We start from the raw sequence: 17377 nt of genomic DNA on the forward strand, positions 1-17377 counted from the left end.
TTGATAATGACCAATACCTACAACCTCATGCAAAGATAATGTGGGGAGTGGAATGTAATAAATTTGCGACGATAGTCATACTCATGAAGCCATGAAAGCTTTAAGAAAAACCAAGCCATGAAAAACTACACTGATTGCTAGATTGGGCATTGCGGAAAAGGTGATAAGTGGTTTAATATACAAACAAACGCAAAACCATGGCGGCAAATTCGGTGTGCGGACACTCATAAAAGCAATTATTAGGAAAAACACTAATCACACGTGAGCAGGTCTGTAGCCTAATTGATACATTGACGTGGCCAACATTGTTAAAACAGTACCGGTATACACACAGAGAGAACAAATCAAAAATATGCCACTAAATGAATGTTTAAAAATGTTACACTGCAAACTATTTACACATATATAGTTGAATACTCAGTATTCAAGCGGAATTTCTAGAAATAGCAGTATATCATACTCTTTGTCACAAAATAAAATATCTGAATCAATCCCTGTTGTATTCATCTTTCGATTCTGTTATGATGTCCGTATGTTGCCTTTATGCTGCCATGTAATTTCATATTTCGGCCTTTACTTGTTAAGTGCTGGTTCATTGTTGTCAATCTAATCTTTCTGCGCCGTTCAAAAATGCGACCGCACCCGACGACTGCCAAACACAAACTCTAAATCCAATCTTTTATCCATAAACCGGTGGATGGGCCTTGATCATGTTGATATCACGAGATACAAATCTAATAGTAAATTATCCTAGCTTAAAACTGTGAATTTCCCAACTCGCTTAATACAACCAAATACTCCAATCAGCCTGCAACTGTGTGGAGGCTCTTCTTGTAATGGGAGATGGAAAGGTGGCTGTTTATACTAACAACTTCAATAGTAAGGATAAATATATTAAATTAAATGTGTTTGGTTACAATACCTACTGTGCAAATGGTAACAAAGTGACAAGAAAACGTGCTTATATGTCGGAAGGCATACCGGTACCGTACGGTACCGTACTCGACGCGCAAAGGATGTCTCAACTTATCATTTTCATCTAAGTATGCTAAATATATCATCATATTAATTGATTGTATGAGCTCTGAATCAACAACAACGCTAAATATATCAAAAGTTCTATTTTGCTACCGGCAGTCTCATTTTATAATAATATAAATTATACCATATAAATATGCCAAGTTATCGGCTTCCCCTCGCGGGATAAACATGAATTCAACCTCAACTCAGGCAGTGTCTGTATTCCGCAGTATAAGATTTCGCTGACGTTGCCATGGTTACTCACAAGACGGTGCTCGGAGTCGTTATCCGTTTCACCTTGGATCGGGTGTCTTTTGGGTATGCACGTCGCCTCGACTTACTTTAACGTAAACCTGTTCTAATATTTATTGTTTGTTTGATTTATATATTACTGTTATTTATCTATTACTGTTAGACTTGTCATGGGTGTCGCTGCTCGATCACCAGGTTTGGTGTCTCGCGCCTCCCTTCACCCTAAAGTACCATATTTCCTATTTCTTGTATTGTGTATTCACATTGTGTGCTTTAGAATGGTGAAAAAATAAATTACTGATTACTGATATTCTAACAGCCGTTGATTGCGAGCAGAGAGAGAGAGAGAGAGAGCTAACTCGCCATGTCCATTTTCTTTATAATTGACGATCGACATCGCGAGTTCGAGAGAGAGAGAGAGGGCTAACTCGCCATGTCTTTATTCTTTATAATTGACGATCGACATCGCGAGTTCGAGAGAGAGGGCTAACTCGCCATGTCTTTATTCTTTATAATTGACGATCGACATCGCGAGTTCGAGAGAGTGAGAGGGCTAACTCGCCATGTCTTTATTCTTTATAATTGACCATCGACATCGCCATTTCGAGAGAGTGAGAGGGCTAACTCGCCATGTCTTTATTCTTTATAATTGACGATCGACATCGCGAGTTCGAGAGAGAGAGAGGGCTAACTCGCCATGTCTTTATTCTTTATAATTGACCATCGACATCGCGAGTTCGAGAGAGAGAGAGGGCTAACTCGCCATGTCTTTATTCTTTATAATTGACCATCGACATCGCGAGTTCGAGAGAGAGAGAGGGCTAACTCGCCATGTCTTTATTCTTTATAATTGACGATCGACATCGCGAGTTCGAGAGAGAGTGAGGGCTAACTCGCCATGTCTTTATTCTTTATAATTGACCATCGACATCGCGAGTTCGAGAGAGAGAGAGGGCTAACTCGCCATGTCTTTATTCTTTATAATTATTCTTTATATTCTCGCTTTTCTCTTCGAATATTGGACCAATTGCTTTGACATTTTCAGTGGAAGATAGAATTTTTCTTTAAAAGGCTTTTTTTCGCTATGACGTCATCAAAATTAAGTGACTCTACGTGTCCATATAGCTCTCTTGTTTTTCAATCGTAGTACAAATCTTTTTCTAATATCCCTTATCTTACGTTCGTATTAATGAGATAAAACGCAGATAATATAGGTGTGAGTTCGGAGATAAAGGGTAAAAGATAACAGCGACCCTGTTTCATCTACTTATCTACGAACTAGTTATCTTCGACATATCTACGATTTTACGCCAGCCCAGATAGTATTATCACTGAGATTCTACGAATTTCTATTACGACTTCGATTGTCTACGATTTTCAAACTCAAAGCAACGATGAATGCAACTAATGTCTGCAACGAATGCATGTCTACAGTCACCAACAAACAAGAAGGCTTGATCTGCGACATTTGTGTTCGGTGGTTTCACCGAAAATGTTTCAATGGAACTACAGTAGGAATGTCCAGGCCGCAATACAGATTACTGAAAAGTCGAGACGTCACTTTTGACTGGAAATGCCTAGACAGCTACACAAAGGTAAGTATAGAAGATATAGTATATATCTATTTTCTATATAAGTATAAAAGTCAAAAAGTTGATTGATCTTGTGATGATCTTGTTTCTTTGCAGGCCGAAGATCAACAACAACAGCGGAATGATTCCACGATACATCTGGCCCCGCCGACGAACATTCCACGACTCGTTGATTACTCCGACTCTGAATGCTCTGAGATTAGCCCAATACCTATGGTAAATATCCTCTCTCATTACTCATTTAGATCCCTAGTGTTTCGCACCTAGCCTATATGTCTAACTTGTTGCTCTTTTTTACAGACTGAGGAAATTTTTACATTTCCCGTCGGATGTTCAGGGGTGGTGGAGTCATCCATAGAGGCTTCTGTTCCCAGGGACATATCCAGCGAAAATGCCGAGACGACCGTAGTGGAAGTGGAAGGGGACCTGAGTCAAAGAAAACACCCCAAGCTGTATGAGAGGCACGGTTACTCCTATACGGTTCTTCGCACTAATATCAACGGAAGTGGTGAGTTATAGTGAAACTCATATTACTACAACAAACAATTGCAATGTTTCTAATTAATCTTTTCTATCTACAGTTACCTGGCGGTGTTCGGTGCGGAGGAAAGGAAATATATGCCCGGCCAAGGTATACCAAACAGGAGATGATTTTAGTAAAAATGGTTTGGATCATACCCACGAACCTAGACCAAACGAACGGCCCCGCGTCCTTCTCAACAGGGCAGTTTTGAAGCGCGGGTTGGAAAATCCGTACACGGCATGTGGAATCATTACGAAAGCGGCAAGGAGAGACATGACCAACCCGCCTTCTATAAGATTCACTAATGTAAGTATCGTTGTAATTAGTTGTCCAATTTTAGTAGTGATTTTCAGTGTACTTAATTTTCATTTTTTCTACCTTTCCCTTTCAGGAAGGAACATTGAAGAGGTTCTGCAATAGGAAAAGACAGGGAAACAGACCCACAGATCCATCAGATATTAACGATGAGTTGAAAATAGATTATTTACCTACTGATTTCTTATTAAAAGATATCAGAATAGAGGGAGCGCGTCACCTTTTGTTCGCAACCCAAAAGCAATTGAAAATTTTGGCCAATTCAGAAGTTTGGTACATGGACGGTACTTTTGATGTTGTTAGAGACCCGTATTATCAACTCTTTTCAATTCACGCATTCGTTCGAAGTGGTGAATGTACCAAACAACTGCCCCTCGTTTTTGTTTTAATGTCAAGGCGACGTAAGTGTGATTATGAAAATGTTTTCAAGGCTATCAAAACTATACTGCATTTAAATTTTTCAGGTACTCGTGTGAAGAAATTTGTCATGGACTTTGAAGCAGCAACATGGCAAGCACTGTCTCTGGTATGGCCGGATGTGAGAAGACAGGGATGTGCATTCCATTTCACTCAGGCCATCATGAAGAACATGCGACAGAACAAATTAGCAAGTTTGTATAACAAGTGAGTAATTTAGTGCTCATATGCATTTATGTGTTTATATCATTAACGTTGTTGAATATGTAATTTCCATTTTTCAGGGACATCGGGACGAGGGATTTAATGAAGCAAGTCATGGCCCTGTGTTATATTCCAGATATGTTCATCCCGTCGCTGTTCCTATCTCTGCGAGGCAAAATAAGTTGAATAGATTTGCCGAATATTTCGACAGGCCATGGCTGAAGAACTCAGTTTGGAAACCAAATGACTGGTCAGTATTCGACGTCGACGTTAGGACTAACAACCATTTGGAAGGGTGGCATCGGTACTTCAATAGCATAGCACGGACAAATATGCCTTTTTATAGCCTTATATCCAAGATTCACGAGGTCAGCATTGCGGTGGAATCAGATGTAGCAGAAGTAATGGAGGAAAATATACCAAGAAGGGCTGACGCAAAATACAGCGAGGCAAATGACAAGCTGAAGGAAGTTTGGAGTGTTTTCAAGGACGGAGGATTATCTGCGGAGGCTCTTCTTCGAAGATGTTCAAAAATCTACGGCCCGGCCTTTTGTAAAGAGTAAGTAACCTAGTGTAAGTATTTTTCCCCTTCCTCAGTTTCTTTTCCATGTACAGCTATGATGCCTATCTGTGCTTGGGTTTCTTCTGGTAAAAAGAAATTCTGACTCGAAGGCTGAAACCTTGTCGTGGTGAGTTGGCTTAACACTAATATCAGCCGGCATCAGGGCAATCGACAATTATATAGAAAATAGACATGGCGAGTTAGCCCCCTCTCTCTCTCGAACTCGCGATGTCGATCGTCAATTATAAAGAATAAAGACATGGCGAGTTAGCTCTCTCTCTCCCTCTCTGCTTGCAATCAACGGCTGTTAGAATAAAATGAGACTGCCGGTAGCAAAATAGAACTTTTGATATATTTAGCGTTGTTGTTGATTCAGAGCTTATACAATCAATTAATATGATGATATATTTAGCATGCTTAGATGAAAATGATAAGTTGAGACAACAACAACAACAAAAGCACAGCAATTTAGGTTATAGATAGAATGCTCAAATAGTAGGGAGTAGGGACAATGGTTTTTGTTTGAGTAGCATGCTGTTCAATTTATTTCCATTGTTGCTACCTATCACCGAATCACACTTTTTCTTCTGCTCATCCCAGGATACCATATAATTTTATTATTTTAATTTACATTGGAAAATCCATGACATGGTAAAATGGCTTCTCTTTATAACTTATCATTCCCTATCCCACTGTACCTTTATAATCTTCTGGCTGAAATGCAACCATAATAGATTTTGTGGAAATGCTTTTTATTAATTTTTTTTTTTGAAACTTCATTGTTTTTGGCTGAATCCAGAATTTCAAAAAAAACCTTATAATAGTGAGTCATTTGATACATACCTTTATTATCATATTTCGCCAAAACCTGTAGGGTCACATTTTGGCCAGAACAGCCATAGACCACTTATAACACTGTCGCCCTTGAGTGGTGCATACCATATATGTACACACCCTTTAAACTTGACCATACCCGCGTTTTATAGTATGTGGTATCATCACTCAATGGTATTGTACATTCATCCAAATTCTTAATTTTTTTTTTTTAAATTTTCATTACTATATTCATATGCATTGTGTTTCATGTTGTGTTGTGTCTCTATTTATAGATGTTGTTTTGTCTAACAAACTCCTTTGTACAAACAGTTTTGTACACTCCACCCATATCCCTGTTACCGCATCCACCCACTCTTCTTGCACAACTGCCTGTATAAAAGACCATATTGTACATATTTGATTTACCCTATTATAATTTATATAAATCAAAGGGGTGTATGCCGCACATCTGTATTTTAGGCCAATATGGTCTTGTGCATACATCCCGTCTTCAGTATTTATAAGTACTTACTCTTTTATATTGCTTTTACGAGACGAATAAACATACATACATACAGACATCTTTTGCGCGTCGAGTACCGTACGGTACCGGTATGCCTTCCGACATATAAGCACGTTTTCTTGTCACTTTGTTACCATTTGCACAGTAGGTATTGTAACCAAACACATTTAATTTAATATATTTATCCTTACTATTGAAGTTGTTAGTATAAACAGCCACCTTTCCATCTCCCATTACAAGAAGAGCCTCCGCACAGTTGCAGGCTAACCCGTTAACCGCCGTCGCATGGCGAGTGGTCCATGGCGAGTTAGCCCTCATGGCTAGTTAGCCGTCAGCCATCAGAATAACAATAAAAGGATTGATAAAAATAAATAAAAACTGATTATGAAATCAGAAGAGAAAACAAAACCTTAGATAAGGTTTAATAGGCAATTCTTTGCTCAGTCGTCATCCTTTAATTGAACCCCCTATCGCCAAAAAACTCAATCAGACCTCGCACAGCATTTTTTTTTAACAAGAAATTTATCACATTCACTTATGGATCCTGAAAACCAAAAATAATTGCGATATTGTGTCAAAACAGCTGTTAAACAAAGAACCCATATTACGCCACACTGAAAAAGTGTTGATTACCGATGGTTAATCGTGTTGCGCAATCTGTGACGTCAGTCCCGTTTCTTTTTAGCCGCACCTCGTATGTGTGATTATATATTATACTACATTGTGATCTAATACAATACTAATCAGTGATCACCATAATACAGTGTTTTCCAACCTATTTTTCTGAATTACCTTCTTTCGATTTAATAAGGGGTTTTATTCCCCACATACTAAAGCATCAAAAACAAATTGTTAAAACTTTCTTCAATTGCGGCCGGTTGGAAACCCCCTGCCGTAATAGAAACGGGCTCAGTTTAGAAAATAAAGATCACGGGAATAGGAGGTATATACTTTTATAAGGCTTTTTTCCCTAATGAACCTGACTAAAATCCGCCTGCCAATCTCCCGAGTCCAAGTAAGATAAAAGTCTAGTAGTGATAAGCCCATGCGGAGTACATCGCACTCCGAAAACTTTCATGAGAGTTCATTGCAATTACAAAAAAATTACCAGCGTATAGAGAAAAAATTTCAACAACATAATATAACTAGCGCTTGAAATCGAATGCCTGTTAGATCAAAACGCAATAATGAAGTTATACCGAAAGTGCAATACTCTGAAACATTTTATACAAGTCAGCATGAGCACACGAGTCACTCGTGATAAGCGAAATTTGGTTATAATGAGTCATTCTCCGAAACAAAGTGAAAAAGCATTTAAATATAAAATAAATGAAAAAGTATGAAATTTATCTCGATATGTGAGTTTTACAATTTCGAATCGAATTTATTCGAATCAACTGCAAGTTTGAATTTTCTTAAAAAACGCCGTGATATGTTAAAAAGGGGAATTGCATGATTCAACAGGCGATACATAACGAAAAGTGGTTTTCGATCGGGTTCCGGTAGTAAAGTCCAGTGTTTCTATTCAAATCCGAGAGTATATTTAATATACATATATTGTTTAAAAATAATAAAATGCCTATTTAGGTTCGCCACTATTATTTAACCTGCTCTACTTTGAGAATCATTTTGTTTTGCCGGTGTTAGATATTTACTTTCGTATTTATTCATAGTTTATACAATTCAGCTAATTAAACTATTGTAAACCGGTCCCTCGAGCCTCTGGAATTTTCATTGGGGTTCCGCTCCGACAAAAAGGTTGAAAGCTACTGATAGTCTTGCTTGTTGTCCCATCGTGCCAAACGTTAGGCAAAAGATTTCAAACGCATAACGAGGGATTGAAGCTTCAAATCCAGTGACGATGACTATATGCGAGAGCATGCTCGGTGGCTTATGGGAAAACAATTAATGCAGGGGTGTGCAACCTTTGTGTCTATTGACGGTCGCAATACGGTTTAGAAAGAAAAACTACTGCCGATCGAAGTTTTTTTACGACATATATTCAATTAAAAAATTGGTTTTTATTGGCATCTCATTGACTTGCGTACATTTAGGAAGCGATAAAATTTAAACAAATGTGCTGAATGAAAATTACTTGGAGTGGTCGAATTGAATAATTCCAACGAATGAAATATGTTCGACTATTTTCATCCACATTCGCTAGCGAGGCCTAGGCACGGAGGGTCCGAAAAAAATGTTAACAGCGCGACCTATTTTTTCCTAGAATGATTATTTCTTTGGCAGCATTCAAATGCGATATCCTACCGCTGATTTCCCCCGTAAAACGAGTATTACTAATTTTTGCGCCGTGGTGGACATAAAAGTTTAATTTATTTTTTTTTCCCGCAGAACTGTACATTCAGCGATTAGTCAGACGAACGCAAATGTCGCCTAAGCAACCATCGCCACCGCCAATAACTAATGAAATTATGGCATTACAAATAATGTTGCATTGTGCTTATTTTGCGGCTGAAACACAGGTCATTACCACGCAGGTCGTGCACCCCCGAGTTGATGTAACCGCTGCTCAGTTACGATGCGGCTTTCGCGCACAGTCAAGTTTATACACCAAGACAGATTGTTTTTATAACCGATATATATTGTTAATTAATACAAATGCTATAGCTCATCTTGTGTAGGCAAGACCACACGCGTATGGTAAAACGCCTGTTTTGTCGTTAGCCTTATCACTCGGAATGGTGTGCTGAAACTATTTAGACCCAACTTGACAGTATTTTCATCATGAAAGAAAGGCCTAGCGACCATGACCATGATGTTCAAGCATCTTATATTTTTCTTTGCAAAAGACTTGCGACAAGCCTGTGGAACACAGTCACGCAGATTGTCAAAGAAAAAAAAAATTATTTTATTCCTACGATCAAAACCAGGTTACAATTATGTGCTCAAAAGTAACATAGATTGTCAAATAATATAAACTTTTTTTTATTTCTACGACTAAAACCATGCTACTTCTATAAATGCAAAAGCAATGATACTAATATAATACCAAAAAATATCAAAATACGGCCATCAACTACAAAATGGAAAATTCATTCAATGGACGATTAAATTTCTGTCACATCATGCAAAACATTTGAAAAGTTATACAACCATCAATAAATTGCAGACGAGAATATCGGCCAAGAGACCGAAGACTTATCGATCGAAAGTTAGGGGATCCCCCAAAACAGCGCTCTCACTCCATAGTGACACCTTGTGTCCCATCACTAATTAATAACTCGCTAATTATACGACATAATTCATCCAAAATCAATAGGCTTCTGGTCCGAGATAAGATGAATGCACATGCAAAATCTGTAGCGGATTCAATCTCGCTTTCGTGAGATATCGCGTGCATCTAACAGACAGACAAATACCTATCAACATACTTACCGATTAAAATCTATAAGTAATGAGGATCTATTAGTGTTACTTTGATGTGCAATATCAGCATTTGTATCCCAACCTAAAACATACCATCCAATCCCATTCACCTACGAGCTTATTTGCCTATGGGCAGTGTATTTATGATATTTTCAAGGTTACTAGAAATACAACCGTCGCGTTTGCATACCCATACCAAAGCATTGCGTTATTTTTCATGGAGGCATCCCTTATTTTATTCCAAATGCAAAAAAGGGTTATACTTCTGGATTATGTGAAAGATGGTTGATTACTGGTAAGTGCGAGTTGACCACTGGACCCTTGGATGGTTTGCTGGATGACTATTTTAGTAGTCAAATATTCTGGTAACATGCCATAGTCTGCCATAATTGAACGAAGACTTATTGGCTCGGTTTATGTGCTATTTATCAGTTTTATTAGTGTTTCTGATATTTAGACGTAAATAAAATGACTCTTTTACGCCTGAAAATTTATCCTTGCACTTCAACCCTTGACTACCTTTTGTGCTCATTTTAGGAGTATTCTACGAGCTCGCATTCGCAAACTGTGTTAAAATCAATATTTTGTTCTCAAAAAACTGAGCAGCTGCCAATAAAATACTGAACCTAGTCTAGTAATATATCCAAGCAGTTTCGTAATCGTTTTTTTGCTTCGATACTCCGATTAAACCAAGGTTTCTGCACGTGACCCAGCTTTAGGCAATTTTATTTTATAGGAGGCCAAAATGACCGCTTGATTCAAACCTATATTATGAAAAAGAGTCATATTTATGCTGGAAATAGCGTCTGATTAAATTTCATTTATTGCATTTCCGTCATCTTTGCTGTTTAGCCATTGTTTCTGAAATAAACTGGGAAGTTCGTTCCCAGGGAAACGTTTATTACATGCAACATTTTGGGCTATCAATTTGACGCGGAACACATGAAGGCCTCTCTCACGGAACACCGGTTGAAAATCACTGGTGTAGACAGTATATGTAACGACTTTTTACTGCGTCCCAGTCCTTGATTACTAAATCGTAAAGGCAGTTTCGTTATGTCACTTCAACATATTGAAATTTCAGACGTATCCGTGTATCTCGTTTAAACACATTTACAGGAGAATGAAAATCAACCTATATTTTCGTATCTTAATTAGGCCCTCTTGAGTTTGCTTCAAGCTTGAACTTTAAAATAAATTCCAATTGTATTCGATAAAATGAATCCAGTTGAGCGAGTATCAACGGTGATGATGGGTTCACTGGGCCTCGAAACTACAAAGCTTGATATAAAACCAGTGATAGAACGATTGTCATGGGATTTAATTAAGGTGGACAGGGCAACCTTGTGCTTGTTTGTGGGTGTTTCATGGAGATATTAACGGCAATATGGCAATAATCAGTTAAAATTTTGGTGATAACTTTTAACAATATATTAAAAAAAATATAATGAGAGCATGTGAATTTTATTAAACAAAGATGGAGATATATGGTTAAATACAAGCCTTTACCCACCGTCACATTGGGGGTGGATATTGGGTGTACTGAAAGCATGAACTGTGGCTCCAGTTTCTTTCCACACTGAGTTGTTAGGAGAGAAAAGTCAAACAATATATACAAAATTAAATCATCCAACATCGAAGAGACAACTGAAAGTCAAATAATTTATTATGGGTAAGTATGATGATACACAACACGCATTGAAGTTTTTCATTAAACTAAAATGAGCTTCCACTAAATCACAAGTATTTCTCTGAATCATAAAATTTGACTTCAAAATCTACGATTATCAGTCAAACAAGATATTACGGATACTTTTGAATATTCTAGTTTTTAAATTCTGTTCCAAGCTTTTACAATATTTCGAAAACTTTTTATTTTGAATAAATTTCATTAAAGCAGCTACGATTTTTCAAAAACATAATTATACTTATCACGACTTTGAAAAAATTCAAATGCTTTCACATGAATATGCGATGAAATTTAAATTTATCTTTTATATACTTTCGAAAACAAATTACAAATTACATGCATTTAAAGGTAACTCAATTGCATACTAGAAATTAACAGGCTTCAAGTATCTTGGGAATTACTACAAGAATAATTATAACCTTGAGGTGCATTTGGCAAAAAATTTCGTATTTGAATTATGTAATTCACAACAATTAAATATGGAGAAATAATTGAGGAAAAATATAAAAATTATTAGTTGTTGCTAACAGATCTCAATATGAAACTAATATTATACAATTAATTATCTTCACATATCACAAAAATGCATTTACACAGATGCAGACAAAATGTTTTAAATGGAAACAGGCCATATATGAAATGCTAGTGCAGAGATGCGAAAATAAAATCTGCTCCAACTGGAATTTTGTACATCTCAACAGCTGAAATTAATAAAACAAAATTCCCGCTAGTATTACAGCTGATAATGATGACAATTTTCTTTTACAAATAAAAACAACTAAAACAAACTAAAACCACTAAACTAAAATACACGCCATCCATGGCAAATTAGGGACAATTCCTGGTAGATAGGAATAACTAATTACTAAAAAATAGGTAAAGTACTGATCAAAAGGGGAAATTATTCACCAAATTGTTTGCATAAGTAGTTAGTATTATGAATAAACAATAGCTTTATAGTATTAAATTGCATAAGAATTAACAAAATATGAATTACTATGAAAACATGAAATGAAAATAAACATATAGGAAATTAACATTATAACTTGTAACATTGAAAAATACTAATATCCAGAATTACTTAATCTACTACAGATAGACAAGAGTTGATAAATCAACCAATGTCGCATAACAGATTTATTCATGTATTATGTACAAGTGACTCGTAACATTAACATTCAAATGATTGAAATAAATAATATAATAAGTAATTGTAAATGGGGATTTGTCTAAAAAAAATTGCATATCTGAATTATATAATTGACAACAATGAAATACGAGATCTAAATAATTATTTTTTGCCAGCAGAAGTAAATATGAAAGTGATATCAAAATATAGCAAGAAATATAAAATCAATGTGAATTGCTGAACCATGATTAAATTTTAAAATGATAAGTGATTGGAATAGCGATTATGGATCTCCCTTTAGGCAAAATAAAGTCACATATAGTCACTCTCCAATCATGGCTAATGAAGTCGAATTTGCAAAGAAAAAATATTGAATAAATATCTTGAAAAATAATCAGTGGACCATTTGAATTGCGTATTTTATAAATCAAAATTATACAGGGACCGCTCAAATATAGTTAAAGCATATAGTTTACAAAAAAGCATTGGAAAAACTATTGAAGGCTATTATGGTGGGATTATCTGGTTGGTTACAGCTCCCCCTGCCAAGCAAGTTCATGATACATCTGAACATAGATCAGATTTTGGTAACCGGGCTGATAACAGAGTGCTCAGCTAGTATCCTCGCCAGGATAAATACAAAACTTATATATCGCAATTATCACTGGCCCACATCTCTGTGACATCACAATGGGGCGGCATGATAGAAAGAGTATGTAAAGAATCAGTGTCTCCAGCACTGATTACAAAGCAGCAAAAGGCGACAAATGAGTATTTGCAAATTTGAGCACTCAATTCTTGTATTATCTCAAGCTATAAGCCACATAATAGATTTCTTTAGCGGATCCTCCAAAGTGCTTCATGAACCCAAAAGGTCAGCGAACTCCAGTTTGGGAATCACTGAGTTAGTTAGAGTAAAACTTGTGAGAGTTATTCAAAAACTTGACTCAAAGCATCATTTTTTTCAATGAATAAAAAAAATGCTCTTTTACTTTTGCAAAGTCTTGAAACATCTTTATCCAAAATGATAACGTAATTGAAATGGAACTGAATAACAGTGGAAGAATAAAATATATAAAAACAGGTCAAATATGAGAACAAAGTATATTTTGACTCCCAAATCAGCATAACAACAATACCTGAGTCTGGAAATCAATCTACAAATAGGAAAATGTAAGCAAAAGCATGAGTTTAATAAATTTAGCGGAATTATTGTGGATAATTTTAAAATATGAAAGGCACGTGTTTCCTTCCCCACAAACAGAAGAATAATAAGAAAATGAAAAACACAAATGAGCACATGTTTGCTCACCTATAAAAGAATGAATACTAGGAGCGTGATAAAAACATTCATTCTCTCTCACAGATTTGTAAACTCTGACCGACCGAATCTTCTCATCCTTACTCAAAGGCTTAACAAACAACAAAACAACTATTAGTATAAGGGAAATTACTTAAGTAATTAGGATGGAATTAGCCAGATGTGGAAGGATGAACTGATTTAAATGTTTGTTCATACAGTAGATGTAATATAAGGAAATATATACATATATGCATAATTATCATGTAGTTGATTAATAATAAAAGGATAAAACAGATCAAAAACGATGGAAAATCGAGAAAAGATAAATTGTAGGTTTTGAAAACTCGGCCAATTAGCATAATAGAAAAATATTGACAAATACAATTCTTGATCATTCTCAAATTGACAGAATAAAGTTTGATTTAAACACGCAAGGACGAGTCTGACTGATATTGCAGTTCACCCAACTTCATAATATTCATAAGTGGCTTGATAATGACACTACGAAATCAATGAAGGAGTTTAATATAGTATTGTCCGGATAGTGTTGAACGTCCATTGTTGATCATCTATTGTTATTATTTAATTCCTGCTTCCTTTAATTTCGCCTCCAATGCTGCACGAAGTTTACGCGTATGGTCATCATCAGGATATCCATTGCTGAAAAAGATTAGATTGCATGAGAGATAATGGCAGTTGCATATGAGTCTGATTTCAATTAACTGTGAAAAAATAAGATGTTCGATAAAAGAACACTGAAAGTTACAAATATTTGACTCCATAGTACTAAGAAACGCTTAACTTAGCGATGCCTGTGTGAGTGAGATTCGAATGTAAGGTTTAGATGTGTAAAAAGGATGTCAAGTCAACTTTACTCTTAGGTAGAACTTCAAAACCCAGTAAGTCTGATTGGACAGAGCACTGATCGATGCGAAAGTGTAAAACCACCAAATAGAAAATAAATTGATTTGAGGGCAATGGCCTAGTGCAGCGGTTCCCAAAAGGTGAGTCGCGTGTTTTCAGGTGTGCCACGAAAATTATTAGAATAACTAATATAAAATATGATTTGATATTTTACAATTTACATATTGTCTTTATTATAAAAGTTTTATTGTTTCCTATTTAAATGCTGTGTATATGGATCAATAAATTCCATTTAGCTTGCTATGTCGTTATGTAACAATAGATATAAACACCACTGCAATTTCGTGAGATGCAATTTATTTATCTGCTGAACTGAGTTAAGCGAACATGCAGAGATGAAGAAGAAAAGCTGGCCTTTTACCTCCATTCCTTAGGCCTACGAGTTTACTAGCGTTAGAGGACATAAAGTACACCCTAACGATCACAATATTTACCATACTGTTCCGTGCAAGAGCGTCGCGAGCATTTTCCCTTGATAATTTGGCGCCGTACGAACAAAAGGTTTGGAAACCGCTGGCCTAGTGGTTAAGTGTTAGACTTGACTAATGACTTGGCTGGCATCGCAATTCGCACATATCAAGTTCAAATCCCATAACCACCAAACCCAAGGTGTAAAAAATGAGTAGGCAATGCTGAACTGAAAAGATTCTATTTCTTCCATATAATAGTAGCCCTTTACATATTGCTAGATATCAGTGGAAGTTTGAACAGGGCCTTGTTTACAGCAAAATGTGTGAATGAGCATCTCATATATGAAAACCTTAAACATCTCATTTATAATAGAATTTTAAGAATAAGCAGTGTAAGTGTAACTATAATTTATATGTTGGATGCCCCATGAAACTTTGACAACAGAGAAGCAGAAGTTTAGTCGTTACTGGAATACGGATCAAATAGTTACAAAATTGGGCAACCATAATTCCAATGACAGATGTGACAACAGAGAAACCTAGTAAACAACAGCTGGTCGTTGAACCTGGTTACAGTCACGTTGCAGACAATTCAAGCCTGAATATCATAATGGTTGATTCTGATTGTTACTAAAAAATTACCCTCAGTCACATACACCCTAACATTTTGCAACAGCATGACAAATCATGGTCAATATTTATCAGGAATAAAAAGAATGCTTCCTGGCCATCCCTCACCCATCAACTGAAATTTGATGGATGCGATGGTTTCTTATATATAGCCTTGTTCAAAGTCAAAGGTGTACAATGGATGGGTATTAATAACAAATTTAAATGTTGCTTGAAATCAAGAGAGGAAAGTTGAGAACGTTGTACTTGATTTTACCAAGGATGAGATCAGGCGCGCAGCCAGGATTTTCAAAAGGGGGGGGTTCATAATCATAAATTCCCATTGCGGTCTGTAACAATCTTCGCATTACGCGCTCGTTAAAGGGTCGTCTTTTCAGCGAATAATGATTATTCTTGTTGCGTGAAATATTCAATTCCTGACAACTACAAAATTCTAAAATGTCTTTATATATTTATTTAATTGTGTCCAATGTAACTCGCGGTTTCTTCTTCATACGTCAAAATTAAAACATTAGTTCTCTGAAATGCCACGGCGATCGGTGGACATAAAAATATGAGATAAACGGTGTATTTAATTTGAATACGTATTTTTGGAATCTTGCCAACTCGTTATCGCTGTTAGAAAAATCTCAATAACTGATATAAAATCCCGAAAAGTACAATTTTATTTCGTACAATGAAAATGCCTATGAAGTATATCGTTAAATTAAAAATACATATTCATCGCCGCGATTAGGCCACTTGTTAAAAGAGCCGACGTTTACAACGAAAAATGATTTTCCTGTTGTGCAAAGTAATCAATTCGTGACCGATAAGGGCATATTTAAAATGTCTTGCTTTATTAATTTAATTGTCTTCAATTTAACCAGCGTTTCGTCGACAAAACAAAACAATTTTTTACAATTCACAATTTTAAAATACCTCGGCCAATTGCCGACATAAAAATTTGTGGTAACTGCCCGTCGCCTATTATATATTGTTTTGATCCGCATTTTTTCTATTTTGCAAATTCGACAAATTTGAGATGTGCTTGTAACATTGACATATAAATTACGGTTTTATTTTCAGTATTTTATAATGCAGCTTTTCAATCAAATTTAGATCGCGGTTTTACTCCTTTTGTCTTTAGAACCTCGCCACCGATGAACGTATATTACAAACTCATGAATTCACAATTCCGTGCAAAGTACAAAAATAAAATAATTATCATGTTTATCGTGGCACAAATTTATGACTTAGAAAGAATAAAAACCGACATAAGGGCGTTTACGGCCTAAATAACACGCTGATGAAAACATGGGCGATTTTAGCAGAAGGCAATTGTACGCTTTTTCATTTTTCACATTTACGTGCGGGTACAAAAATAAAATAATTATCATTGTTCCCGCGGTACAAATTTGTGATTTAAAGAGAATAAACACCAATGTGAAGGGCGTTCACGGCATAAATAAGACGCCGCGTTGATGAAAACGAACAGCGATTTTAGCAGAAGGCAATTGCACGTGTTATCGGCAACTTTTTCACTTTTCAGAAAATTTCAAAAGGGGGGGAGGGGGGTTCGACCCCGAAAACCCCACTTGGCTGCGCCACTGGATGAGATATCTGTGGTTGAGTGGTTACAAATGTCACAAGCTGGATGGATGGTACTGGGATCAAAAGTGCAACCCAAACATGCCTTTCTTT

General features: G+C 36.2%; 2 protein-coding genes across 3 annotated transcripts in view; one reads left to right on the forward strand and one right to left on the reverse strand.

Moving 5' to 3' along the window:
* LOC144411735 (uncharacterized) overlaps positions 1-17377 on the reverse strand; it is a 44504-nt gene that overhangs the window by 14511 nt on the left and 12616 nt on the right. The window lies entirely within an intron of this gene.
* On the forward strand, positions 2614-4886 carry LOC120332023 (uncharacterized). The gene is made up of 6 exons (XM_078113744.1): positions 2614-2867; positions 2961-3080; positions 3165-3372; positions 3446-3693; positions 3779-4326; positions 4670-4886. The coding sequence occupies exons 1-6, from the start codon at positions 2667-2669 to the stop codon at positions 4884-4886; spliced, it is 1542 nt and encodes a 513-aa protein (XP_077969870.1). The 5' UTR covers positions 2614-2666.

Source organism: Styela clava, chromosome 6, assembly GCF_964204865.1.
Source record: "Styela clava chromosome 6, kaStyClav1.hap1.2, whole genome shotgun sequence".
Taxonomy (NCBI): domain Eukaryota; kingdom Metazoa; phylum Chordata; class Ascidiacea; order Stolidobranchia; family Styelidae; genus Styela; species Styela clava.